Source organism: Syngnathus scovelli, chromosome 1 (genome assembly GCF_024217435.2).
Source record: "Syngnathus scovelli strain Florida chromosome 1, RoL_Ssco_1.2, whole genome shotgun sequence".
Taxonomy (NCBI): Eukaryota; Metazoa; Chordata; class Actinopteri; order Syngnathiformes; family Syngnathidae; genus Syngnathus; species Syngnathus scovelli.
The window spans coordinates 22,617,498-22,645,085 of record NC_090847.1 but is presented as its reverse complement, the minus strand read 5'-3'; the positions used below and the strand labels follow the sequence as shown (position 1 = coordinate 22,645,085).

Below are 27,588 nucleotides of genomic sequence, written 5' to 3'. Positions count from 1 at the left end.
GGCCGAGTCGCCCTCCAGTGTGGACCTTCTTCCACATGCGAAGGCTTCATTGCAATTCACTCGCAACACAGTGCAAAAAATAGTTTTCTAATCATATAAAACAATTAAATGGGAAAGCAGTATGGGGTTCTTGGTAAGTTCGAAGAGGCGCATGTCAACCAAAGCCTCCCTGTGCTGTATTTAGCACCACTGATCCCTACGACAGACACAACAAGGCCAAGCGCTCCCTTTTCGGATTTTGGGGAACAGACAGTCGACGTCGTATTACACAAGAAAGCTGACAGGAAACTTAAGGTGCCGCAGCTATCTGTGAGCAGATTACACATTATCCACGATGAAGGGCTGAAAAGAGGGAGAACGCGCTTCAGTCAAAGCAGCTAAACGGCGGCGAATTAAGATGTTGCAGCGTGGAAACGAGGCAGTTATGCATACATAACGTGGCGAGGCCGGGCCGGGTGCCCCCCCCGCTGGGCGCAGGCATGACAAAGCCCCTCTAACTGCAATACCTCGGGGACAGCTAATGATTAATTAGCTTGTGTCATTAAGTGAGGCAAATGTCAGCAGAGCTTCCTGGGGAAGCTGTCATAGCAGGTGGAGGATTGCGCAAGTTTACCCCCCTCAGGTACATGCTGGTGTGGGCGGGGAGTGGGGAAGTTTCTGGATGTTAAGGCAAACTATGACATCTAGCGGCCAAAAATAAAACTACACAGAGGTTGGAAATACAATCGTTTCTCTGATGAACAAAAAATTCCATTTTCTTAACCGCTCGTCCTCACGATGCGATTTGATGAGTAATTTACAATGAATGCAACAAAAATATTACAGATATTAACATACATACTATAACAAACTTTAAAAAATGATGTCAGCTTTCCAACATAAATGATCATCCATTTTGTGCGTCTCTAAACTGAACCACTCAATGAAAACAATATTTAACTTAATTTGGTGTGATTTGATTTAATAAATATTCAAAATTTAAATGAACTTCCCTGTAAATGTGTATTAAAACATGCTGACATTCATGTATTGTATATTAGGTTATTCATATGTACATTATACACAAACACACACACAATATTGTGTGTCTCTGATCCCTGATCAACAAAGTAGTTGATAATTGAATATATATTAGAATATACTAATTTGTTTAAAATACTAAATTGCTACATTTGTCATCTAAAACCCACCAATATTTAAAAATACTATTTCTAAAATTATGAATTCATTTGCAACATACATTTACAAGTCCCCTCACAATAAATTTAATTGAAAAAGTTTATTAAATGATAAGACACTCCCATAAATATAAATTCACAATTTTAATCATTTAAAAACACCGCCAACAACTTTGGTCACATTTCCAAGGTATAAACAACCACATAAATGGAATTAATTTGAAAAAAATCTAACAAATATGATACTGAGGTTGACCTCTCATTTTTTCTAGAGGGCAGACCCTCCCACCCACGCCAGTACACACACGTGCACACACACATGCGCGCGCACACACACACTCTCTCTTTATATATTAGCCTATCTGTATGCACATACGATTTATTTGCATAAAGCAGCAAGCAGAGGCGGACTTTGCTTACCAAAGCAGTTTCAACGAGCATTCCCACTTGATCCAGTTTCACTCCCGATTTAGGAGAACGCCAAAGAAGCCATTTCGACTCATGCATAGTACATACACTTTGATTATGAGCACTTCCAGTCAGTCAGCATCAAATATTGGCCTCCTCTAAAAACCATGGCACACGCAAGTGAGAAGGCCTCTGGCTTCAACCTCGCTAAAAACACACACGCACACACATAACCTCGCTAAAAACACACACATACACGTTCATATTTGTGTTAATTCACTTCTGCAAGCAAACACTCTCATAGACATGTACCACGTACAAAAGCACACCTGTCAGGGCCTTTCCACTATGTGAGCAAAAAGCAAAGAAGTCTAAACCCCCCCTTAACACACACACACACACACACACTATACGCTGTATGTGGTACATCCCATGTCTGCTATATTAAAGCAAATCCATTCAGCGACCGCTTTCCCATCTGAAATAAAGGAATGAGCAATTTTCACATTAGGCGAGCGAGGACACATGCAGTTTCTCTCTCTGTGGATATAATGAATGGGATCAGATTGCGAGAGGAGCGGGGGGCAGTAAGGGAGGGGGGCAGTTGGAGGGTGGCTGGCTGCAGTTTAATCTGCCTTTGATGGTGAATGGTTTGGGTTCCACAATTCACCAATAAATTCTGTGCTAATGCATGCAGATGGTTGTTTGGCGAAAAGCTGTGAAAAACTTGCATTTTTATTTACAGCGGATCATAAAATGTCAACACACCCCTAATGTTCTAATGTCAAGTTTTTGTGCTATAAATCCATTAATAATTTGCCTTAGAACTTGTACAACTCAATTGAAACAAAGTGAATTGCGTTCAGAATAAATCACATTAAAGTTTACGTTAAAGCAAATCAGCACACACCAACAAAGTTCAGATGTTTTACTGGCCTTTTCCTGACATTTATTTGCTTCATTTACTTAGTAACAGTTATTTGGTAGTTTAAGTTACTTATGCTTTGATTGGACCACAACACATTTCACATTTGAAAGAATTAAACTAGCTAAAGGAAGCCAGTTTGCCATGTTAGTTCATTTTCATATCCCAGATTAGTGAATATAAAGTACAATGCATGTCACATACAATAAAACAGTCGGTACTTGCCAGAAATTGCGGCAGCTCCTTCGAAATTATTTCTGGCCTCTCTGCATCCTGTTGTCTCTCCACTTGATGATGCCTTCCACACTAGGCTCCATTGTATATTTAAATTGTACACTTTTCCTGACTGATACTTTTGACAAGTGAAATTTCTCTGATACCATCGACTTCTGCTGTAGGATGGTCCAAACAAAGTTCAACCCAACCAGGTGAACTTCATTTAGGGGTTAATCAGAGGAGGTCAAAATGGGGTCAAGTCTACGCTGACTTCTATTTAACATCAGTTTGAACACAATTGCAGAATCTTCAACACAGCCCCAAACCTGTCCTTACATCTGCTGTACATGAGACGTGCATGATTTTTATGTAAAATAAAATCAGAGTCATTTGCTAAACTAAGGAGCCTCCCGATTGTGTTCAGTCCACCGACATGTGACGTTTGTTGGAAAAAGGCAAGGGCGGGTTTGAGGGGGGCAGTCAAATAGAATGACTGAATTAAAGTGGTAAGGAGTGCTCTCTCTTTGGCAGCATAACATGCCTTCTATGTCCTAAAATAATTAGATTGAGGCCTTGTGTGCTGGAGTGTCTGCTCAGAAAAAAAAAGGGATGACCTCGGTGGTGAATGGAAGCTTCACGTTTAGAAAGAAAGAAAGAAAACAACACTCTATTTCTTCACACTTGAGGTTTGTTGTCTTTTGTAGTGAGAATAGCCATTCAGCATTTGCTTTCATGCAGCTGTGCCTCCTCTTTGTGGTCTTTGCCGTGAATGCAGAGAGGGAATGTGTCAGTCAGAGGCAGGTAGCCCTCATTGCAAGTTAATCTCCCAAAAGAAGCTTGTTAAAAAAAAAAAAAAAAGTACTTTTAAATTCTTGAAAGCACTCTTCTCTCACCTCCTTTGTCAGTTTGAGTGCACGGCCGGCGACAATGGCGGCCAAGCGTGGCGGGGTAATCACCTTTCTGGAGGGAAAACACTGGTAATTACTTCTAAACTGTTTGGGCTCGGGAGACAACTGCTATTGTGCTGGGAAATGAAAGGCTGACGCTTGCACTCAATCTGTTTGTTTACAAAGATTTCTCCTTTGCTGCATGCACCGCCATCATATGCACGTATGTACGTGTGTGCGTGCGCTTGTTTGTGTGTGCACGAGCTTGACCCATTTCTCATTCAGAGACAGGAGGGCATCGACCAAGGGTTCTGTTTTCAGGTCAAGTTCATTTCTTTTACTGGTGCACATCAGACATTGAAAACTTAGTATATAGATTACTACTAAAATTCTACTACACAAAACTTTCAATGTAGCCTCAAGCTCATTCAATGTTTTTAGATTTATGAGAAGCCAAAATCGTAATTACGATGAAATCTTAATTGACCAGCTCTGAGGTGCACCATGGGAAAATGGGAATATTCCTCTGAATCTGCTGATGAATCAATTATCGGAAATGTATTCCTATCGTCTGGAGAAAAAAAAATAAAATAGGGCTAGCTGGGCAAGTTAATGCATTAATTTTGCATGAACTTGGTAATTTGTTAATGGTACTAATTATTTTATCGCGCATTAACTCGGCTTGTATTATTTCTTGTATTGTGAAATTCTCTTGCTTTTGGCTGCGGCGCTCACTGGAACCGGAAAAGAAATTATAGTGGCGGATAAAAAGCAATCACGATTGTGTTGACATTATTATTATTGGTAATAGTAGCAATAGTAGTAGTCGTCGTAGATTTATAGTGAACATTTTAATTCACTACTGATGTGTAAAAGTTGTCAAATCTTAGCTAAATGCTTTGACACTTTCATTTATATGACTATTCATTAAAATAAGGAGTGTGCTATACATTAATTTTGAATTTGGGGGGGATATTGTGTATAATTTGACCCATTGTGATTAATCGCAAACACCTCATGCGACTAATCACGATCTAAAATTGTAATCGTTGCCCAGCCCTAAAAAACTAAAACAACATTAATAGTGTGAATATATTTGAAACCCTTTCTTCAAACCCGAATTTCAAACCCTAACCCTGGCAAGAAGCCCAAATTTGAAACCCTACTTATCCCGGCAAGAAACTACTTGTAGAAAGCAATCATCTGAAAATGGAGCATCATCATCGTTTTGTCATTTTGGCATATGAATAGACACACAAGTAACAATGCATGTCATTTGAATTAAAATGATGCTTTTGTGGACTCGTGAGTGCAGTGGTGGGCCCTCCTTCTGTCCTGTGTTTCATTGTGTTGACCAATAGGTGTCAGTGAGTGGCAGGAAATGAGGAATGCTATGCTTGTGTTTGTGTGAGCCAGTTAAATAAGAGCATTTATGCGTCAGGTCCCTTTGAAGCATGCTACTAGTCCACATAATAGAGCAGAAGACCAGGACTGGCTCCTTTGTACATGTCATTTGCAATCTGAATCCATCACATCAAAAGGCCTTTCTGATGGACTTGAGATAAAACAACTCATTACAACGTGTAGTTTAGTGATGGCACAACATGTCAATTAGAGTTGGACTGGAAATGATAAATGAATACTGATTAATACAAACGCTTTGGTTTTCTTTTCTTTTTTGGACACGTTTTTATTTATTTTGGTACACTTGTATGGCGGAATATATCCCATTTGAGTTGTTAGTGTGCGCTGTGTGATATTAAAAACCCTTTCCGGGCATGCTTTGAGCTTCAAAGCCACTTTAATTGGAGCACAAAATGGACTAAAAGAGAATAATATCACCCATACTGACAGTACAAATACAAGTATAGACTTGTATAAGCTTTAAAAAGATGCAAATAAGTTTTCTCTCTTACTGTATAATTGGACAGTCAATTAAGATTAAATGTCAATGTGCAGCTCCCATAGATTTAATACATAAAATGCATCAAAAATCTCAGAGAGAAAAAATTGATACGTAAATAGAAGGGTATTGCATGCCTGCTTACCTTTTGGCTTTATATTGGTTAGATTTTAAGATATAAGATGACAGTAACTACCATTTACATAAATGTACGATTGTCTATGTATTATTTTAAAATGTTTGTTCCACTTTTGGAATGACCCATACAGATGTTGCTTTTGTTCAATAATGAGCATAACAAAGCGCAAAATAAACCCTACGGAGTATGACGTGTCCAATATGAAGTGTCAGACATTGTGTAAAGCGTGCTAGCACACACAAAAAGGAGGGGGTGGATGCTGGATGATGAGGAGGGGGGCTGGTGACAAATTTCCAGCGGGTCCTCGCATCATGCAGGTGTCCTCGCTTGTGGATGTGTGACACCTCGGCGACACGAGCGGACCGTTAAGTCGGCAAAGCGGATCCGATCTTAAATATTTGATGAGGCGTGAAATCCGAAAGAGGAAGGATGTGCTCGTCTGGATGAGAGACCCCCCGCAGCGGTGAAGATGTGCGGCATCTGCTCGCTGCCATCGACCGGAGCTCCGAAATGGAGGCGGGGGGGGTTGGAAAGAGGAGATTGTGGAGAGGGGGGGGGCGGGGGGAATGATGAGAACCGAGCCACCGAGCCCGAACCGACTGCTCCGCTGTCATTTTTGAGGGGATAAAGACGTTCCTGTTGTCCGCTCCTGTGTTTGTGGTGGAGCGTCCATTGTGGACGTTTACGTGTGCGCCGCTGCTACTGCGGCGGCCGCTGTTGCTGCTGCTGCTGCAGATGTGAGCTACAAGAAGGCCCTTTACATCTGAATGCTGCAACATGGACTCTTGTTACATCAAATGGATGAAGATTGCTGAAGTCAAAGAACATTTTTTTTATACTGCGGGTTCCTGCTGACGGAGAAAAGAGGCGGGATCAGCCTGGGCACGTTATCTGTCAATCACTGGAGTAACGACACACCAAAGTGGAGTTTAAGGCATCAAGTCAAAAGATGCAGTTTTAAATATGGACGAAAAAACAAGTGGAAATGTTTCCTTTTGTGAATGTTGTTGTAGATATGAGCTACAAAAGGGCCTTTGCATTTGGATGATACACAATGGATTATTTTTTACATCCTATGGATCGAAATTATTGCCCTGATATTCAAACATCATTTTTTAATGCTGCTGGTTCCTGTTGATTTTGAGTGAGAAAGTGGCAGGATCACCCGGGCTAATTACTCGTCAATAATCGGAGTGAAGTCCAGATATTCATATATAAGCGCAGTTTTGGGGGACATTTACTACAATACTTTTGCATTTGGACCTCGTCCTGAGATGTTCCCCCATGGACTAATCTCAGTGGCTCAATTTTATTGAACTGCTATTCGTCCATATTTTTTAGACTTCTTATTGAGGCGATTCCCGTTTGCTGTCTAAAAAGTGTGAAAACGCCAAATTACGAATGCCGGGGGCCTGCCGGCGATGTGAATGATCAGAAATCTCATTTTGAATAAGTTCTTGGATGTTGGCTTTATAGCATCAACATTGTGTCATCGTTTTGGTCGTGATGTATTTGTGCTATTGGACGTTAGCGTTTCCTCAGACCGTTGCATCGGCTCTATGGAAGCAACAACGCAGTCAAATAGGAATGTTCCTGTTTCCAGGATTGTTGTCATGGAAGCCAATCGTCATTTTCTGTGACCTCAATTGAAAAAAGTTGTCCGGAAGGAGCAATCAGGTCTTCAGTGAACCTATTTTGGCCTGTGAGAGGAAGTGTCTGAACATGCAAACGGCGAATCCAAAAAGCTTCGTGGAATCCAAAATCCTTTTACAATTGCCTGGAAGCAAACTGTCTCCCTTGTTAATCACGATGAACTTACCGGGCCTGAGAGGACGCCGCAGGCTATCAGAGTGAAGCCGATGATGGCGAGCTCTCAGGCACCCGCCCTTGGCCCCAATGTAACCGAGGCCCCCTGGGATTCGGGTTACGACTATCCCGGCGGAGATCCGGTGTGGGGCTCGTTGGCCAACAGCATACTCAAGATCGCGCTCATATCCGTGATCGTGTGCGTGTCCTTGTTTGGGAATGTAGTGGTGCTGCTGGTTTTCCAGAGGAAGCCTCAACTCCTGCACGTAGCCAACCGCTTCGTCCTCAACCTCCTGTTGGCCGATCTTCTCCAGACTGTGTTGGTCATGCCCTTTGCCATCGCGGCCACCGTGCCAGGGGTTTGGCCCCTGGATGCCCGACTGTGTCAGGCGCTGGTGGTGCTCATGCATCTCTTTGCGTTTGCTGGCGTCAACACTATCATTGTTGTCTCCGTGGACCGCTACCTGGCCATCATCCATCCTCTGTCCTACCCCACCCGGATGACGCCTCATTTGGGCACCAACCTAATCATCTGCACCTGGGTGCTCAGCATCGTGCAGAGCACACCGCCGTTGTACGGCTGGGGCGCCATCGACTTCAACCACCATCACAAGATGTGCTCGGTGGTATGGTCCTACAGCCTGTCCTACTCGGTGGTTGTAGCCACCTTCTCCTTCTGGCTCCCTGTTCTCGTCATGCTCGGATGCTACTGGATGGTGTTCCGGGCTGCTCGGAGACAGAACGCTCTGGTGCACCCTATACAGACGCGATCCTATTCCCAGCCCTGCCCTCAGGACTTCCCAGGACAGACCGGCTCGCCGCCCCAACAGGCCAGTTCACCTGACGGCCCTGCATCAGCCAAGGTGTACCCAACTCGTGTGAGGCACAGACGCTTCCACTACCACTGCAAGGCCGCACGTGTCGTCTTTGTGATCATGGCGTCTTATATTCTCAGCATGGGCCCCTACAGCGTACTGAACACCATATCCATGAGCGCCAGAGCAGACGTACCCACCTGGCTGTCCTCTTTGGCCTTGGTGCTCTTCTTCCTCCAGTGCTGCCTGCACCCATACATTTACGGATACATGCACCGTAGCGTGAGGAAGGAATTCCTCGCCTTGCTCTGCGGGACGTTCTGCAAGCAGGGAGCGAGCTCGGCCGCTGAGAACTGCCTCACCACGGCGGGGGAGGGCCGCGCCGGGGCGCACCCTCACCTGCCCAGCCTGGCCGCCAGGGTCTTTCCAATGCAGACATGGGAGGAGTGTACCACGTCATCCTCGCCCACCTTTGAGAGAAGGTCAAGGGACAGCCGCAAGGAGACCACCACAACCAGCGTCAGCTCGGATCGGGAGCCCGCCGGCCACCGCAAGCAGAGTACTTAAAGACGGCACATGGGGGCTGGAACTTTAGAACTATACAGGTCAACCCCAAACTTCTCTTTGTAATAATATGTTCTGTGCAGCCAAACTAGTCAAAACAGTGTTGTGATCAATGTTTCGTTTGTGAGATATAAATTAAACAGGCAAAATCTACTTGTTTTTATCCATCTCAAGGGCTCAGCTTTAGAAAACTGGTGAGCCGTGATTGGTTGTGACCTGAGATCTGGCAACTGTGATGTTATTTTTTTCAATTCACAGCTAGTGGCAAAATGGCCGCCCGCTGAGATGGATAAAAAACGGGGTGGATTTTTATGCTTAACTCATATCTCACAAGCGTAATATTTATCAGAATGCCGCATTTAGACTAGTGGGAGCACATACAACACATTATTGTAAAGAAAATTTGTGGGTTGATTTCCTCTTTAGAGATATTTAGCCTTCAGATGAAATTTTAGGTTGAACTTAAAATGGATGACACAAAACACCCCTCCAGCTCGGTTTCGAGGTTCACTACTTTTTTGTACTCGATTTTATTCTGATTCTTGTTTATATTGGGTGCAATTTTATTATCAACCACTTGATGTCTCTCTGTTTATTTATTTTGAGACAGTGGAAATTCAAAAAATTAAGAAAAAAACAGCAAGTATCAGCATAGCCTAGATTTGGGGGGGGGGGGGGTAATTATTTAATGTCATCCACCGAAATCCTGCTTTTTAACCCTACATGAAATGCCGAAAGTTAATTTTAAAATGTACGTCTTTGGGCATGATCCATTCATCTATTTTTTTTTTTTTTGATTTGGCAGAGAAGTCCAGACTTCCCTCACCCCCATGAGATGATGAATGTGTTTGTTTGGGAAAAAATAGATTTGTTACTTTAAACACTGAGGGACTTGTACACTGGTACATCGTGCAATATTTTTGTTTTTCATTGCTCTTGGTCTCTCTTAATATATTAATATATTTTAAAATATGTTTGTATTGTTTTAAAAGTATGTTTAATGATCTATGAACAAATGAAGTTCTGTAAATGCTATTATAACAGGCCTAGAAGTATTTAAATAGGGAATTTCTGTCCAAGACTCTGGACAAAATGTAAATGTACGCTGTTGTTTAGTAAATTATATTGGAGGTTTTATATCTTGAGGTCATCCCGCTCGTCAATCTGTCGTGGTAAATATTTTAGTGAGAGCGAGCGTTGCCTCCAGTCAGTCGATTCAGGGTGTGTTTTGGATACAGCAATGTCTGTCTGTGGTTAGAATAAATCTGGTTGAGCGAGTGAAGAATTTCCCATCATTGCAATACCAACCAAAGTTGTTTCATTGTGCCTATCAATTCACACAAGGGACAATATCTATCTTTTAAATGAAGGCTTATCATAATTCATTTTATAACTCTAGCACAAAAAGGGGTTCCTTCCTTATGTGACACATACAATACCTGATCCCTTGTTTATTAACAAGCCCCAAATTTAAATTTTCTTTTTTTAAACCATCACAACGAAGGACCAATATGTTCTGTTCTGAGTTGCAATATATATTTATGACACTGACAACACTTGCTGTCAATCAACATAATAGTATTGTGTTCCATCTGAGTGCCAGTGAGGTAACAAATGTGACATTTTAAAGATCTCCATCCTTATTTCAAGAATTCAGAAGGCTTATTGAGGTCAATGCATGTTTTGTGCCCTTTATAGCAGTTGATTGTGAATATGTGGCAGTTTGTTAGCTGTCTCCTCTCAACCTGTTGCACTCATACTGACTTCAGTATTAGCAAGCCCAACCTCAAACCTTATTTATTGTGAAGGTTGAGCTTGATACATTTTGATTGTTGGGAGACAACTGATGAGAAGTTGTTGATACAAGCCTTATTTTTTAGTTAGCTGCTCATTCAGAATTTCATTGTACACTTGTACATTTGACCAACAACATACAGTTGATTTATAGTGATTTAAGAGGTGAAGTCAATCCCATAATTTTCTATTCAGTAATGTTGCGTGTACCTCCACTAGTCTCAACATGGCATTCTGATTAATATTGCATTAGTGGAACATGACTTAAGCAGCAAAATTCACCCATTTTTATCCACCTCAGGAGGCGGCCATTTTGTCACTGTCGACTGAAAATGATATCACAGTTGCCACGGCTGCACAGAATATATTACAAAGAAAACTTCAGGATTGACTTCCCTTTTAATTATGTATTTTGTGATTTTATATTCTGTCTAGTAGGTTATCATCAGAGGGTCTGTTGATTTGGTTATATACATGGTTTAGTGATGTGTGGTTTTATATACAAAATAATAAAAAAAAAACTATATATATTTCCATGACCTTGTTTCTGAGTAAAGGATATTGTGGAAAGCAAAGCACCCGGTTGCATAAATGATTCCTACATTAAATCAAATACTGTAATAAGTTATTTGAAGACAAAAAAAATATGTCTATAGCAACATCGCCCAAAATTTGTCACGAGAGTATCTGATCCACTTCTCAAAACAAATGCTCAGACTCACTGGTACTGGTATTAAAAAAAATCCCTAATAAATTGAACAATCCACCAATGCTCATGTGTAGTCGTTCAACAATTTGATGTTAATTTGGCGAGTTACCAAGGCATGTGAGCAAGAAACGGAGCGATGAAAGTTGCCTTCATTTCCAAACCAGAGTGAAAACAATACATAATCCATGTTTGCGTATACATTCAAGAGGCTTATACAAAGTGTGACATTGTATTAACTATATATTTGCAAAACATATCACCGTGTGTGACGACCCCCCCGCCCACACACACGCACACATCCTTCCTCATTCCTATTGAAGCAAACCGTGTCTGAAACAAAAGCAATTAAATCAGTGAATTCACAGACGCTTCTCATTTGAATGAAATAAAACAAGATGTAATTTAAAAAATTCTCTATTTTGGAACATGCTGCTGCCAAAATCTACGACGTCTGGCGCTCTCCGCCTTTTCTTCAAAGCAATCGTATAAATACAAGAGAAAAGGACATGGATCGGCAACAATGTCAGTGTTTTTATATGCTTTCAACAACTACAATACAGGCTAGATAGTTCAGGATTTAAAGCCCTAAAACAAGAACAGAAAGTCATGAGCATTCTTTCCTTCGTTCTGTCTATACAACATATGTACAAGCATTTTTTTCTGCCATCATTACAGTAAACAACCAAAAAAAAGACCCAAAACAGGGGGAATAGAAAAATCAAAAGACATTTGCATTTTCCTCACAAATCAATGTTTTTTTTTTTTTTTTTTAATCCCACAAAAAGAAAATACTCACAATGAGATCCCCTGTCCGTTTAAAATGGTGTCACTCTGAATATTAGCAGTGAAAGAGTGAACGCTGCAAAGCAAACTATAGAAGGGCAGAGGTTTTTAAAGCACAAAAAGAGGACGGACTTGGCTCTCGGGGGTTTTCTTGGTGATGAATGATGGTCTCACTTCTGGTCCGTTCATACATGTTACCGTCACATGGACAGCCACTTACCGTCACATGGACAGCCACAACAGTCTCTTACTATCTCCTTCTCGCGCCCCCCCCCCCCCCCCCCTGTCCTCTAGTCCACCTTGACCACGCTGTAGATCTTATTTACAAACCAGAAGCAAGCAAAGAAGCCGATTGTTCCTGAGAAGGAAAAACAGCAGCAATGAGCACATCAATTTTAAAGAGTTGAAAATCTGATGGTTTTTTTAAGACACTAACAAGCAAAAATAGGTCGGATAAATTTGAGTAGGCCTGTTTACAAAAAAAAAAAATGCCCGTTGCAATGCTTTGGTACCCTGAAATTAACATCACAGGCATCTTGTGTGTGAATAATTGTCACAAAAATGTGAGGTGTGTACTGTGCAAACTTTGTGAGACACCTACTGTGAGACACTGACTTTCTAAAACCTTTGCTCCTTTACAGCTAAAAAAGATAACCGTGTGACAAATCCACATGACACTATCATTTAAGTCCTTTTTTTACTCTTTCACTAACATTAAGATGCTAGTCCAAACGTGACTTACAGTGAGCTCAAACATGAGGACGGGATAAAAACCACCAAAATAGATATTGGAAATGGCGAAGATTAGTATTATTGACTTGCAAAGTGGAAGTAAGGAGGAAACGCGATAATGTTTTGGCTTGGATTATTCCCCCAGCGATAATATTTTGACATCTTGTCCCCCTTCGCGGCTCTGTCTTAAGATAATGTCAACGGCGATAACTTTTTTTTTTTTTTTTTTTTAAATATAAATCTGGCCCAGTAGTGACACTAGTGCAGATTGTCTTTCTCCATGCGACATGTTGTGGAGACACATTAAAATGTCATTGTGTAGCAAAGAGGAATGTGCGCAACCGTTATCTATAACTATGTGTGTTATTTTAGCACAGTAGTTAAATTGTAAACGTGTATCAATTAGCACACTGACCCGTGTCCCCAGAGTCAAGTAAACAGCACAAATAAGTCACGGGCGCAAACAAGCCCTATTTTGTTATCATTACGTCACGATTACAAGACAGGATGTACTTCATTTGTCCAAAGACTGCTAAAAAAATAATAATCATCCCACAAGGACTATCTTGACCACCTAATTTTCACAAACTTTTGGGGTTCACGATTTTTTTTTTTTTCCTATGGCCCCCTCATTATCTGAATACCAATTAAACACAGTTCATATGCGGATACCTCAATGCAAAAGTTGACTATTTTCGTGAAAAAATATTTAAATTCTTGAAAATATGTCCTTGCACTCAAAATAATAGTTATTCATTTGGAGATTAGCATAATGATAGTGAGCATTATTGTCTTTGAGAAAAAACAAGATTGTTTTAGATGACTAGTGGGTTGTAAATGTTAACACATGATCGCAAGTAAATGAGCTTTTATCAGCAATGACGCAATAAAGACCAAACAATACATTGTACTACTCAGACTACTCCTGGTGTTATATTTCTTTAAGACCAGGGTGTGTTGAAACCAAATATACTCCTCCCCTCCCACTTGGACATTTGACAAACATTCTGCTGTGAAACGACATCAGGCATGCCATGAGAAATGATCCTATTTGACTTAGTAGTACGAGGACAATAGTTTCCTGTGTGGCAAGACGATAAGTGGCTCACCTGTGAAAAGGAAGAAGATGAGGACCATGATCATGGTGTATCCAAAGTAGAGGAATGTGCTGGCCGCGCCGATAATTTGAAGCTTGGAGAAGAAATAGTGCACGGCGTATATGAACAGATAGACTGCGGTGAAGCCGCTGGTCAGGAAGGAACGCCACCACCAGTGGTAGTCCTGCACACGAGTGACACAAACACGTCAAGTCAGAAAAGCTGAATACTCGCCAAGATATTGTTTTACACACAGTTGGAGGATTTATGACATGTAATTTTTCCCCCTTACATGGGTTGATTAAAATTTATTTTTTCCCCCCGTTCTTATTTTGTGGATCTCAATGGATTGCCTATCAATGATGCAATTTAAAAAAACGAGTAATTTTAGATTATGTTTTTCAAATTGTTAAATGTTTAATGTATTCATTGTAAATTATAAACCACAAATGACAATTTTAACATTTAGTATTAGGTTATTTTTTACAAATAAAAAAATCTGATATTTTTATTTTGCTTAGAATATTTTGTGATGGATGAAATTGGGAAATTAATTCTAAACTTGCTTTAAATACAAAGTACGAATTAATATTTCATTCTTTAAAGCACACATTTAAAATATTTTTTAAAAATAAAGCATTGAGTCACAACTGCTCAATAAACTGCATTAATATTAGTTTTTCTCAGAGCATATTGAATATTATATGCCTATTCCAATATCCATTTCTAGAACATCATTGCTGGCTTTGTTAACACACCTATGATGTTTTGCATCGTTTTGTTTGCATTAAGCTAACCAACTTTGGTTTGACAATGTTTTGTGATTCCACTAAACATGCAATTCTTTGTTTTACACACATTCCAACTGAGCAAAAATAAATAACTTGAAGCCTCTTTTCTGAAGAATTGTTTGCAATCTGCCAAATTGTAGCTGGTTTTGCAGTTTGCTGGCACCATCTAGTGCTCGTAAATTACATTTTTCTGCTCCAAGTATAATTGCAAAAACTCGTCAAGCATTGCAACCAAGTCTTGGTTGTATTATTTCAGATCCGTTGCGAGGGATAGGGGGGTGCCCATACAACAAAAACATTTTCCAAACATTGCTTGTACCTCAGCACATAAGTGGAAGTAGCAGAGCAGAATGGTGGCCTCGGAGCATGTGATGAGCAGAATGATGAACACCAGAAACAGGAAGCCGAACATGTAGTACATCTGGTGGGACCTAACCAGAGCGACACATTTCACACCAAGCTCATTTTCCTATGTGGCGAGTTGACTGCAGGTCAGGGTGAGGAGTTATGCTGTGCACACTTACCAAATGCTATTGAGAATGAAGAAGAGCTGGATGAAGATGCAGCCAAAGGGCAGGATGCCACCCATGACGATGCCTGGGATGGGCTTTGTGAAGAACGACTGCTCAGGAATTTGGCGCGGGATTTGATTTGTTCTCACTGGTTGCTCAATTGCCTGTGTAGGTGCCAGAGGATTTAAAAAATAATAATAAAAAAAGAGAGGTTAATAAAGATAATTCTGTATATCTGAATGGTATGAAGGTTGTAAAAATTCAAAATTGGAAGAAAATCCAAGAAACATTGGCAGAGTTCAATAAAATTTTGGTAGAAGCATCAAAGCTTTTTTTTTTTTTTTTGTCAATGCAACAAACGGTACGATCTAGACTCCTCAGCACGTCAAGGTGAGTAATGATAATGCATCGGATTTCTTCAGCACTGCAACTTTTTCTGTGCATTCAAGACATGGCAATGTGCCCCAGTGAGCAACAACAACATGCCATATTGTCTTTTTTTTCTTGAAACAGGCTTGTCTCGTACTAAGCCTTTCTTTTCATGACAGGTTTTGAAAAAGACATGACTGAGGAGTGGCCAACATATCTTTTACTTTTCACCTAAAGCTGTCATGGGGCTAAGCTCTGGTAGTCCAACTAAAAAAAAAGAAAAGCCCATGGCAATGACACAGCAAAAAAGGCAGCGCTAACATTAAACGAGTACCAATATTGGTTAACTTCGATTTTGAACTCAAATATAATTTATTCTTTTAGTCACCACCTTCTACAAGAAATTGAACCGGTGCGCCAGAGTTTGTGTTTGACCCTTAGAGAACCTCTGTATTTGCCGTGATACGTACAGGCTTCTTGAATCCAAAGTAGGCACCGATAAAGGTGAGTGGCACAGAAATTCCAAACCACAGGGCCAGGATGGCCACCAGGGTTCCAAAGGGGATGGCTGCCGAGGAGCCCTCCACCCAGAGAATCAGGTTCATCAGGAAGAAGTCGGCAAACACGATACTATAGAACAGGGGGAGATGAAGGAATGATGATGACAAGGAAAGAAATGAGTGAAACGTAGTAGCCATTTTAGGTGCAGGAACGAACCCGGGGCACAGGAGCGCAGTCAACAGGACGTTTGTCTTCCACTTCTCTCCTCCAAATGCTGAAATAACAACAGGACATGGCAATGAAATGGGGCAAAGTTTCACTTGTCAAAAGCTTCTTGTCAGAAGTCTTACTTTTGTAGAGGCGTGCCGAAACGTAGCCAGCGGGGGTACCCAGCAGAACCCAGAGGACCACAGCGCACGTCATGAGTGCGCCCCTGTTGGCTGGGGAGAGGAAGCCCAGGCAGGCCAGGACTACAGAAGAACAATTATCTGTCAATAGTCTTAATTGCACCAGTCACCACCCAAGTAATGGTGTCTGGTATCGCACATTCACAGTCTAATTAGAGCAAGGGAAAAAACCTACACACCCCTGCTCAAATGCCAATTTTCCCCTATACAAAAGGCAACAAGTAATATCATTTCAAAACCTTTTCAGACATTAATGTGACCTATAACACGTGCAAGTCTACTATAAGCTGTCTTTGTAAAAGGGAGGATAGATTTCCTATTTTGGAACCTGATCTGTTACTCGAAGAACTACTTTTGCACCGCCATCATAGTGCCATTCACTACATTGAAGTGAATTGAGCTAAATTTAGACAAAGTAGCACTTTGCCATGTGTGCTATCTTGGTGCCAGGGAACTACAATGCAATGTTTATAGTGCCTTAGTTTTTTTGTTGTTTTTATACAATAACCAAGCAGGTGTTTTAAAACCACAACAATTAGACTACCCCCAAATAAAATCACCTCACACAGCAAGGTCTCATGTTTGACTTCTGGTTTGCCTTTCGAGTTAGACCCGTTTTCCTCACATGAAATCATTCCTAATCTTTTGTGTGATCTTACACAGAGTGATGAAAGTCATGATGAAGATCTGTGTGCCTTGTCCGAGGAAAATGGAAAGCAGCATTCCTTTCCTGGGTGGGCGGAAAACATCGCCGTGCACCTGCTTCCAGCCAGACTCCTCCTGCGCGTCTTCCTGTAGAAAAGGAAGTGAGACGGAAAATCAATCGAGCACTCCACACACGTGCGACGAGAAACTGAGTTTAAACAGCCACCACGCAGTGAGTTGTACCTGGCGGCTGAAAGCTAGCCAGCAAAGCCACAAAAGGTAAACACTGAGAGCTGTAAAATTTGGTGTGCTTCCACTCCAATCCGTATCATCTTTGTGACTATCCAGTTATACTCACACCACATTTTACATTCCTCTCTCACATATATATGCTTGTGTTTCAATCTAACCCAAACACCTGATTGGAGGACCACAACAATTGTTGCTTTTCAGCAGGCTTACATAAGAGGGAGTGGATTTCGGCTTGGTCGGTAGAAGCTTGACCAAGTCGCCCTGTGAAATGTGACAACACGTTCAGGTCTCAAAACATTACACACTGTACTATTCACTGAGAACCAGGGGAAAAACCTCCACCTTCAAGGATGAGTTGATATAAAAGTGTAGATTTCAGGAAACTAATTTAAAGGCTACCAGCACTTGTCTAAAGTATGCCTTCAGGCGTCAGCCATTTTGTGTACTCCTCTGTTGAGCCTTTTGTAATGATCATGTACATGTAAGCGAGTTGGTGTTGCCCATACCTGGTCGACCTGGTTGTATCTGGCAATGTCCTTGTGCAGCGTCCTGAGCATGATCATGGCCACCATGCCGGACAGGAAGAGCACGATGACTAAGGAGTTCATGATGCTAATGGCCAACACATACAAATAAGAGGGGGCGTTAGCAACTGCTGACACAATAGCATAAATGTGAATATGAAACTAGCGCTCGTACCTAAACCATTGGATGTTTGTGTGCGGCATAGAAACCAGGATGTAGTCCCACCTGGAAGCCCACTTGATCATGTCGTTTTTCTGTAAAAGGGGGTGAAATATTACATTATAGTTATCGTGTATTATTATACATGTATTATCCACGTTAATACAAAGACTTACCTCAAATGTGACAGTGTAGGTGTAAACGATGGACACGTCATTCTCAAACTGGCTCGGCACCGCCATAGGAGCAGTGCTTTCGCAGTTCAGGTTCTTCGCATCTGCGTGGTTGATACTATTGTGGAAGGGGGGACGACAAAATGTATCTGAATATATTCCTACTTATCTGTACTATGGTTTACCCATTTGCAATGATCACTAGGAATTTAAAAATACTTATTTAATAACTTGAGTATCAAAATTGTACAATGAATATTATTATGTGGTGGCAATTTTTTTTTCTTCTGAAGATTATTTTATATTGTTTCCTAAAGTGTACATTTCAAAGTTCTGCTTAATTGTTCCAAATGGATTGCACGTGCCCTTTACGGTTCCAGTGTATATCCAGTTTACCTCTTGGGCTCCAGCGTGGCAGCAACGAGCCGAGCTCCTGTCCACCCATCAGCAGTTCCGTTGTGGTAAAAGATCCTTATGTCAACGTGGTTGAAAACATAAAATGTTTTTGGCTTGTTGAAATCGCCCTGAAAAAAAAAAAAAAACATAAAATATATTAAAAGGTTATAAACAACCTTTAAGACAAAAAAATACTCTGATGCCATGTTTGTATAGCCATTAAAACACAATTTTAGAAACAGTAGTCACGGCTTACATTAATAACACAAGCATCCTTAGGTCGGCCATCTGAACCAACAAGGCAACCAATGGGGAACCCAGGGTTGCAGTATTTTTGGTTGTCTTCGACATCATAACACCACGTGACAGGCATATTGTCGATGATCCTGAAACAACAGCAAGCGCCACTCAAATACCATACATATTTTTTCATCACCTCAAGTATGCAAACACAATATCTAAACGGGCTCGGCTAAACTGTGACCAAACAAACCAGTGGTGCTGATAGTTGAGCTGCATTCCCATTTTGATAAAATCCAGTCGGGTAGCATCCTCTTGGCTGTCCTTCTTGTATGTTTTGGTGCAAACCGCTTTGCATTTCACATTTTCTTTAAATTTAAACTGCAAAAAGAGGGGACGGCAGTCACATTCAATCAACATTTTTTTTTGTAAAAAGTAAGCAACAAAACTACACACATTCTCAGGTGACGCTCACCTTGTACGGCGAGGACTCGATACGTTCGCCGAACAACACCTGCCCCAGATTCTCCGAAGGCCTCATTTCCTTGTCGTCCTTGCAAAAGTCAAATCTTTAACAAACACATCACATATGATTGAGACAGGGGCACTTGGAAAGTGTGCACTCAAAAGTACAGAAAGTGTCACTTACACGTCATATTCATAAGGCAGGACGGACTCCACAGAGTCCAGGCGATTGACAAACAGCTGTATCTGTGTCTGCAGGCAAAGCAAAAACGTGACAATAAGCTGTTATGAAATATCATATTAATGGACAAGATCAGGTTGCCAAACTGCTCTTTAAGGGCAATAGGCCATGCATAGAAGTACTTTCTTCAATTTAAGGAATAGGCGTAGTTGGTCTCAAAACGTTTTGCCCCACGGACCACCACAAAAAGTATTGAGGTTTTAGTCCTGAAATGTATATTTAATATTTTCACCCACTGACATTATGTGGCGTTCAATTGCACTTGAATATAGGGGTAAGAACTGAAAAAATTGCATGTATCTAAATACAACTGATCTGCACGTTGATGAGAATCACTCAATTACGTATTACTATGCTCCATTTCAAAGATGAACTGCAATGTTTGGTGTGATGTTTGTTCCTGACCTCGCGACATCTTTAGAAATGAGCGCCTCCCTCAAATAAGACTTTGATATGTAAATAAACGAAATATTTCATATAAATTGGAATTGGTTCGATTACTTTTGTAGCTGTCAATACTTTCAATAAAGGTGGCTCTTTAGATGATTTTACATACGGCTTGTCATCAGTTCGGCTTATGTGCGAACAACTTCAAGGCTTGACAACGTCACTGAAATGCAGTTGGGGGAAAAGTGCACCAAAAATAAAATAGCTAGCACCGAGGGGCACAACAATGCTCATGCTGTTTTCCAACCGATAGTCGGGGCCTTAAAAACTGCTAACGTTAGCTAGCAACGTAAACATTAACACCAATGGAGATCAAAAGCAGCCGATTCGGCTGAAAATCCACGGCATCGTTAAATAAACGAAAGCATGATAAATTCTTCCTACCTGGCAATCTTCACTTCCTTTACTGTCCTCGCAAAAAGTAACTGGAGCTAAACCCGGAAGATAGAACGCCAAACACGGGCAGAAATCTGAAACTAGACAAAAAAGCAACCAATAACAAAATTCTATTCGCAGTCTCATTTTAGGTGCGAGTCGTTCAATTCTACGCTTGTGTCAAATATGAATATTTCTTATCCGGGGAAAAAGCTGTGCTCGCGGAACAAGGCTAGCTGCTTCTTGATCTGGCTCCGAGTCGAAAAGCAGGCAAGCTAGTAAAGGCTACGTTTCACTTGTCTGTACCACATCGACTCGGGTGATTGGATCGCCAGCGTCTTTTTATGACGTTCACTTATATGATTGGCCGGAAGATGACGTTTTAAGGGTGGTTGGTCTGTCTTGCAAAAATACACGACCGAATTTCACGAAGTAAACTATTACCAATGATTTCTGACAGCCTGATTTCTAAAATCAATGTACTCTGTTTTGAAAATACAAACTGATGAAGAATGACCATTTATATGCGTTTTTTATTTTTAATGACAATATTTTCTGTTGCCTATCAAGAAACAAATACAAAACAAATAGTGGATTATACCTTACGATATATGTATGCCATTAAAAATGAGACTGCTCCTTTTTAGGTCTTTATTATTTTTAATCTAACTAATAAAATTGGGTTTTTGTGTTTCTTTCAAGTTCTCAGTTAGCTCAAATAAAAAACACTAATAGATATTTAAACTGATAGGCATAGCACATATTTCACGAATGGATTTAATATTATTTTATCTTCTGACTGTTGGGGTTGCAAAGTTTGGGTTACGTTGAGGTCTAGTCCGGTAGGTGGCAGTAATGCGCACGAACCCGCCAATCAAATAGAAAAAAGGCGAAGAAGAAGAAGTGGTGGCGCTTTGAGCACGCATGTTGATGAGCGCTCCTGTTTTCTATTGTGGTGCCATTCCACGCTTTGTGCAATATTAACATACAGAGGAATCTTTGAGAGGTGTTCTGGCTTCATTTCGAAACTCTGCAGTGGCAGACGGAAAGTTGTGTTTTTGTTGTTCACGCCACTAATCGATTCCCCGCAGCATTTCGCGGGTCGAGTAACAAACGCGCTTCAGCTGGGGCCACTCGCCATTTTGCTTATCAACAACCCAAGCAAGGTAAGTTAGGCGACATAACTCAATACTTTCACAATACGACGGCGGCTCTTCTTTTGACTTTCTTTTCCCCTTTTTGTTTTGAGAGGTTGATTTTGTGCAACATGACGGAAGCAGACCGACCTGGCAAGCTGTTTATTGGGGGCCTGAATACCGAGACAACCGAGAAGGCCTTGGAGCAGTACTTCGGAAAATATGGCAGGATTGTTCAAGGTGTGAAGTTATAGCATTTCTTCTCGAGAGTCGCAATTTTCCATTTGCTATATTAAGGTATACCTCATTTACACGGCGTGAAGTATTGTAAAGGCTTCTCACATGTGACACGGCGGTTACGTTTAGCTTAGCTGGTCGAGTTTTAAGATATGAAACTTTGGCCATATGGCAAAAGTTCACGATCACTATACGTCGCTGACATTGATGCATGAACAAAGATTATTTGCCATAAACTAAGTATTTTAGGAGAAAATTAGACAAGAAATAATCACTAATCTATTGATCAAATAATCAACTCGGTATTTGGACAATTCTCTCATTCACTGCCAGCTCTGGTAAAATGAATGTTTGGCGTCTATAGCTGTAAATGGCAGGGAATGAGTTAATGTTTTCGGTCTAACAATACATACATGTACATGGATTAATTGAAAATTAAAACCCAAATGGACCTGGAACATGTATTTTTAATGGGTCTTACTGACACCCATCAACAAAGTAGAGACCATATTTAACCAAATGTCGGTGGACAATAGTATTGTGCTTACTCCATTTTATTGTATTTCCAGTTCTTCTGATGAAAGACCGTGAAACAAACAAGTCAAGGGGTTTTGCGTTTGTGACGTACGATAATCCAGCCGACGCAAAGGATGCCGCCCGTGAAATGAACGGAAAGGTATGTGATGCTAAAAAAAAATTAATGACCTATTGATAAATAAAACAACGAGGCTCTCTTTTTTGTCTATTACAGTCTCTTGATGGTAAGGCCATCAAAGTTGAGCAGGCTACCAAGCCTAATTATGACTCTGGGGGCAGACGAGGACCCCCACCCATGTACCCTAACAGTCGCGGCCCACCCAGGGGCCTTCGTGGATCCAGAGGAGGTGGGATGAGAGGCCCATCGAGAGGTAAATCTGAAGTTTAATTTTTGAGTTTGTGAATGAAATTTAATTAATGTATGTCTTGTGGTTTTTTTTGTGTCGTGCTTGCAGACTACTATGATGATGACAATGAAGAACCCTTCTATAAGGGGATGTCCTCGAGAGGTCCCCCTCCCATGAAAAGAGGACCCCCTATGCGTAATGGAGGTCCCCCGCCCAAGAGATCTGCCCCATCTGGTCCAATGAACAGACGTAAGTTTTGCTTTGTCTTTCAAACACAGTAGTTTCGAAGGACCGTAACTAATGATTGTTTTTAGATTGTTTTTATTTTCTTGTCAATCATATTTTTTCCATTTTTTAATTCCTGACCCTCTATTAAAAAAGCGGGGCATGGTTTCCTGGTTTGTCCACATGTCATAAAATGAGCAAAAATTTTGTTTTCCAAAGCAAATGATTATAAATGTCCTGTTTTCATTATACGTCAAGAAAATCAGTCTGCTTTCATGGAAGATGACAGATATTAGAGAATATTTACTGGTTTACAAATTGAAATAACGATTTGGACAGTCCAACCAAAATTTCGAGTATAAGATTCTAAATATTTGATAATCAACTAATTCTTGCACCCATGAAATTGTATTGTGCAGATAAAACGTTCATGTCATAACTTTGCTTTTAGCCCCAATGTCAAGGGACAGGGACCCCTATGGCCCACCCCATCGCAGAGACTCGATGTCCAGAAGAGATGACTACCCATCACCCAGAGATGACCATTATTCAAAAGACGGGTAGGCCACTTTAAATCTTCCCCCCCTAATCTTTTCAAACAAATACTGGTCATAAATGCATTTGAAACCCCATTTGATCTCTTATGAGGAAATATAAATGGTTTAAAATGCTCTTGAGTGAAAGTTTTAATTTGATTTGTTTTTGGCAGATACTCCAGTCGAGATTATAATTCAAGAGATTCTCGAGACTATGGACCTCCTCCCAGAGATTATTCATACCGTGATTACCCCAGTTCCCGGGATGACTATGGCTCAATGTCAAGGGGTTACAAGTAAGTCTTTCTATAATGTGCTGAGAGTCAAATCGATTAATCTCTGTTATTGATATTTTTCCAGCACAATGCAGCAGACGTCACAGATGACACACACGAGTTAAAAAGAAAAAACACCTCAAGTGGTTTAAGGGAGGGTTGAAATTCTTCTGTAAATTGACTGATTAGAAGACATGCCAAAAACCAGAGACTCCCATTAGGCTTTAAATGTTGACGCACAATAGTAAAATCAACCAACAGGTTCAGCACGAAGTTTGGGTTAATTGCAAAGGATAATTGCCGACAGCCACATGATCATAGAGTAACTTTTTGTACCTATCACAGTGATCGCGATGGCTATGGTGGAGGGCGAGATTCCAGAAGCTACATGGACCGTTCGAGTGGCGGCAGCGGCGGCGGAGGCTCGTACCGAGACTCGTTTGATGGTTACGGTAAGATATTTCCACACAGGTCTAAGACGAACCAACAGTGGCATGAAGAGGAGCCGCATAGATAACCAAGCCTCATTTCCAAAAAGGGAGCAACTCAAAGGAAACCACAATCAAAATGTTCATATACTTTGCTGCTGCCAACCAATGTTAGTTTTTCAGTAATGAGTTGATCAAGCATTGACTGGCGTTCCAATTCTACTGCCACTGCAGTCCTCAAAAGATAAATGTGCCTCACATTTTTTGATAATGCCAGAGTTGTCTACCATAAGGAGCCAGAAACTGTCCTTGGAAACCGCAAAACAGAATCTTGCCCATCTCTCCCTCATGGAGTTTCCTTCACAAATAACCATCAGGACTACTCAGAAAACCTGGAGCTCTAGAAAGGAGACGTGGCCTCAGAAATCAATGGCAGGTTGAAACAAATAACTCAAGTACTCCATGTGGCTGGATCTCAACTGCCCCCAAATGTCTGCAACAAACGTGGTCAGTTTAGATCTACCATCAACACCGACAGATGGTTCACGTAAATGCAACCATCGGTTCAATTAGTGCATCACAGAATTCCGTGTACTGGCAAAGAAAGAGAACCAAACCTGCAAGAACAACCGAAAAAATGTCAAATGTATCTTGCCAATTACCTGACCCGTTGACCCTGCAGGTAACTCTCGCAGCGCCCCACCTTCACGGGGCCCCCCACCGTCCTTCGGTGGGGGCAGCGGAAGCGGTCGTTACGATGACTATGGCGGCAGCTCCCGGGATGGCTATGGCGGGCGTGACAGTTACAGCAGTCGGAGTGAGCCCTACCCATCTCCCCGTGGCGAGCGCATGGGTAGGCAGGAGAGGGGCCCTCCCCCTGGCGAGAGAGGATACCCTCCTCGCGATTCGTACGGCTCAAGCCGTGGAGGGCCACGCGGGGGCCGAGGAGGCAGTCGACCTGACAGAGGCATGGTTCGCAACAGATACTAGAATGGACATGGAAATCTCTCTGAAGCAGACGTTACTCCTGTCGCAGCATTGAAATCGTTGTGGAAGAAGTTTGACACAAAAAAAATCCCACCATGTCTAAATCTGTGGATTGAGTTTTAGCTTTAAACTGTGTCTTCACTTTCCCAATTTTTCCGTATGTGTTCACATTTTTTTATATATATATAAATCTCTCTTACTCATGTATCAGTACAGCGACCGAGTTCTATTTTTTTTTTTTTAAACGTTCAGTGCTGCTGGAACCTGCAATGCCCTATAAGTTTGGCTTTCCTATTTTAATAAAAGCACTAGTTGTACCCTGACCACTGAGCATCAATACTCCAACAAGATCAAAAGCCTGGACATGAATCTGCATCTCGTAGAAAAAGTTCACTGTCGAGTTTAGTTGGTGAGTCTCTGCTCTGGAACTTGACTCAAAAGACAAATCGGTCACTGTTGTGTTAAAAGGGCTAGGCGAATGTCACTGTCAAAATGTTCCAATGTAGTTCCCTTGGAAATGGATCCATCATCCTAGAGTCATTCGCTGGCACGCTCCAACAAAACCAAAGGCAAGAGCAACCAAATGCAAGCTTCTATCCAACAAGAACCCATAGGCATCTGCTGGTAAGCAAAGCAAACCTCTTCTGTTTCACATCTGTCAATGCCTTTCATTATTCCTGTATTGCAGTCGTCATTCAATTCAAGACCGTAGTGCTTCAAAGGACTACACAAAAGAATGGATGCCCACTTGAACGTGCCTATTAATTGGAGCAAAATTTGTCAAAACTGCAACGAGCTCCAAGGCAAGCTAAGACCTTTTGTCTCTTGCTTGCAACATTTTTTTTTTCTTTTTGCCAGCTGCACCCTGCAAAATGGAGATCCTTTGACACCAAGTACTTGTCTAATCGAAGTACTTGTCGAAAGTAAACAAAGTTGAGAAATACTTTCAAAACTCTAGACAAAAGTGTTTCCAAGGCTTTCTTTGTCAATGTAAATAAAATGACAATAAAATGAACATCCATTGTCAGAAACCTTTTCCTCAAACAAAGGAGACCTCTGGAAGAGCACCACCATTGTAACCACCCAACTGGAAACAATCTTTCAAGTGGAAGGCAGTGGAGCCCAGGACTTTTAACACCATGTTTTATGTTTCATGAATACACCTTAAAGAGACGGACAGAGATTAATTTTGTCATCTTGTTGCAGGATGAACACTCTCCAAGGCAAACTAACCTTGATGCGCACCACAACTCTATCCATGGCTACTCGGACCAGTAGGCCAATGACGTTCATGTTCCAGTTGGTGCAGGTACTGAGATTAATCCATCTCTTAGGGTAAATCCATACTTGTGAATGTGCGTATTGATGTCTTGAATTCTTTTCATTTTAGTGTCTTGCCACTGGCCTGAGACAACTGGTTGAAAGATTTCTGGAAAATGAGAAGAGGCTGAGTACTGACTCCAAATACTTTTGTAGTTCAGGATAAATGGCGAAGGAATAGCTCTGCTGAGTGTGTTGTCAAATTAGGAACAAAATGAACTCCAATGTTTTGAATAAACAACTTGACTATTGGCCTGAACTTTAATTACAGTATGAACCCATTCCCTTTCAAAATGCTACCTCTGATTGTCCAGCATACCCCAACAGAAGATGGTTAAAACCTGGGGACAATGATAACCGAGTGGAGGTTAACTTGAATCAGTCATGCATTCTAGTATCAGCCATTTTGAAATTTAGTCCCAGTTTTAGTCCAGTTTGAATCATGCTTGTTCTTAAGTCATTTTAGTCCAAGAAACAAATTTGTTTTATATGTCCGGGTTTAGTCAACAAAAACTGTCAACAAAGACATCTAAGGCTCATGTAAGTGTGAATAATGTGCAAAAACAGCTGCTTTTGTGTAAATAATGACATTTAAAGCGAAAACTTGTTTCGTCACCTGATAGTTTCAAACCCAGAGTCCTTACAGATGAACTCCTACCGCCCTAAATATACATACAGATCTGGTCTGTAGACCTCAAGTTTAAGTTGGAATATTTTGTGTATTTTTCCAAAATTTGCTGATACATCAAGCTTCGCTTCCTAGTCTGACAAGTTGCGAAAACACTACAGCAGTATAGTGGTGCCTTGACTTACGAATGACCCCCAACTGGTGTTTTGGTTACAAGTTGTTTTTTCCTATGTGTACGAGCCATAATTTGAGATCTCATCTCTTCAAATAATTCACCTTGTGTGAAAATTATTTTTATGCATTTCTGTGCCGAAGTGCTGTTGTTAACCATTGGGGCAACGGTGTCTGTTGTCCTGGAATTTAGTGACCGGATGCTATTTGTGGTTGTGGTGGCGGCGAGCCAATCGGCATCAGTCCTTAACACGCATGACCTGGTGCATGCATTGTATGAGTCAAGTCGTTGAACATATGCATGAGG

The 27,588-nt window shown here is 41.2% G+C and overlaps 3 protein-coding genes and 1 long non-coding RNA gene across 14 annotated transcripts in view; 2 read left to right on the top strand and 2 right to left on the bottom strand.

Annotated features, from left to right (window-relative positions):
• The window catches only part of LOC125982473 (uncharacterized), a 146,296-nt gene extending 143,151 nt beyond the window's left edge, over positions 1-3,145 (bottom strand). For 5 of the 8 annotated variants that reach the window (XR_007486402.2, XR_007486404.2, XR_007486440.2 and 2 more), the window contains exon 1: positions 2,737-3,142. This is a non-coding gene — a long non-coding RNA (uncharacterized lncRNA). Of the gene's footprint in view, positions 1-2,736 lie in introns of all 8 variants that reach the window. The other 3 variants (XR_007486419.2, XR_007486438.2, XR_011086728.1) reach the window with 3 other exon arrangements.
• A 2,764-nt stretch (positions 3,146-5,909) lies between these two features.
• Positions 5,910-10,946, top strand: gpr101 (G protein-coupled receptor 101). Its single transcript, XM_049762676.2, has one exon. The coding sequence runs from the start codon at positions 7,516-7,518 to the stop codon at positions 8,842-8,844; it is 1,329 nt and encodes a 442-aa protein (XP_049618633.1). The 5' UTR covers positions 5,910-7,515; the 3' UTR covers positions 8,845-10,946.
• A 1,414-nt stretch (positions 10,947-12,360) lies between these two features.
• On the bottom strand, positions 12,361-20,761 carry tm9sf5 (transmembrane 9 superfamily protein member 5). 2 transcript variants are annotated; one of them, XM_049762653.2, is made up of 18 exons: positions 20,464-20,761; positions 19,576-19,643; positions 19,402-19,495; positions 19,180-19,307; positions 18,943-19,072; positions 18,687-18,814; positions 18,294-18,408; positions 18,133-18,212; positions 17,940-18,045; positions 17,644-17,694; positions 17,196-17,328; positions 16,480-16,599; positions 16,346-16,403; positions 16,099-16,258; positions 15,272-15,423; positions 15,067-15,178; positions 13,969-14,140; positions 12,361-12,485 (listed from the first exon to the last, which is right to left on the bottom strand). In XM_049762653.2, exons 1-18 carry the CDS (start codon positions 20,599-20,601, stop codon positions 12,418-12,420), a joined length of 2,013 nt encoding a protein of 670 aa, XP_049618610.1. In that variant the 5' UTR covers positions 20,602-20,761; the 3' UTR covers positions 12,361-12,417. The 2 variants fall into 2 exon arrangements, with proteins under 2 accessions (XP_049618610.1, XP_049618619.1); XM_049762662.2 differs by lacking the exon at positions 17,644-17,694.
• Positions 20,762-21,333: 572 nt separating this feature from the next.
• On the top strand, positions 21,334-26,733 carry rbmx (RNA binding motif protein X-linked). 3 transcript variants are annotated; one of them, XM_049762702.2, is made up of 10 exons: positions 21,334-21,620; positions 21,704-21,830; positions 22,397-22,503; positions 22,579-22,735; positions 22,820-22,960; positions 23,388-23,496; positions 23,646-23,768; positions 24,093-24,199; positions 24,858-26,471; positions 26,553-26,733. In XM_049762702.2, the coding sequence occupies exons 2-9, from the start codon at positions 21,722-21,724 to the stop codon at positions 25,163-25,165; spliced, it is 1,161 nt and encodes a 386-aa protein (XP_049618659.1). In that variant the 5' UTR covers positions 21,334-21,620; positions 21,704-21,721; the 3' UTR covers positions 25,166-26,471; positions 26,553-26,733. The 3 variants fall into 3 exon arrangements, with proteins under 3 accessions (XP_049618659.1, XP_049618670.1, XP_049618679.1); XM_049762722.2 differs by having other exon boundaries at positions 21,335-21,620; positions 21,706-21,830; positions 26,369-26,471; XM_049762713.2 differs by lacking the exon at positions 26,553-26,733 and having other exon boundaries at positions 21,706-21,830; positions 24,093-25,010.
• The last annotated feature ends 855 nt before the right edge of the window (positions 26,734-27,588 follow it).

What these genes read in the sequence shown, in the direction of transcription:
- gpr101 (XM_049762676.2), top strand. Translation starts at nt 7,516, where the DNA reads ATGATGGCGAGCTCTCAGGCACCCGCCCTTGGCCCCAATGTAACCGAG.
- rbmx (XM_049762702.2), top strand. Translation starts at nt 21,722, where the DNA reads ATGACGGAAGCAGACCGACCTGGCAAGCTGTTTATTGGGGGCCTGAAT. An exon ending in GACCATTATTCAAAAGACGG is followed by an intron (nt 23,497 to 23,645) that starts GTAGGCCACTTT and finishes TGTTTTTGGCAG; the next exon opens with ATACTCCAGTCGAGATTATA. An exon ending in AGACTCGTTTGATGGTTACG is followed by an intron (nt 24,200 to 24,857) that starts GTAAGATATTTC and finishes TTGACCCTGCAG; the next exon opens with GTAACTCTCGCAGCGCCCCA.
- tm9sf5 (XM_049762653.2), bottom strand. Translation starts at nt 20,601, where the DNA reads ATGAGACTGCGAATAGAATTTTGTTATTGGTTGCTTTTTTGTCTAGTT. An exon ending in TCGAGTCCTCGCCGTACAAG is followed by an intron (nt 19,308 to 19,401) that starts GTGAGCGTCACC and finishes CTCTTTTTGCAG; the next exon opens with TTTAAATTTAAAGAAAATGT. An exon ending in ACAAACATCCAATGGTTTAG is followed by an intron (nt 18,046 to 18,132) that starts GTACGAGCGCTA and finishes GTTGGCCATTAG; the next exon opens with CATCATGAACTCCTTAGTCA.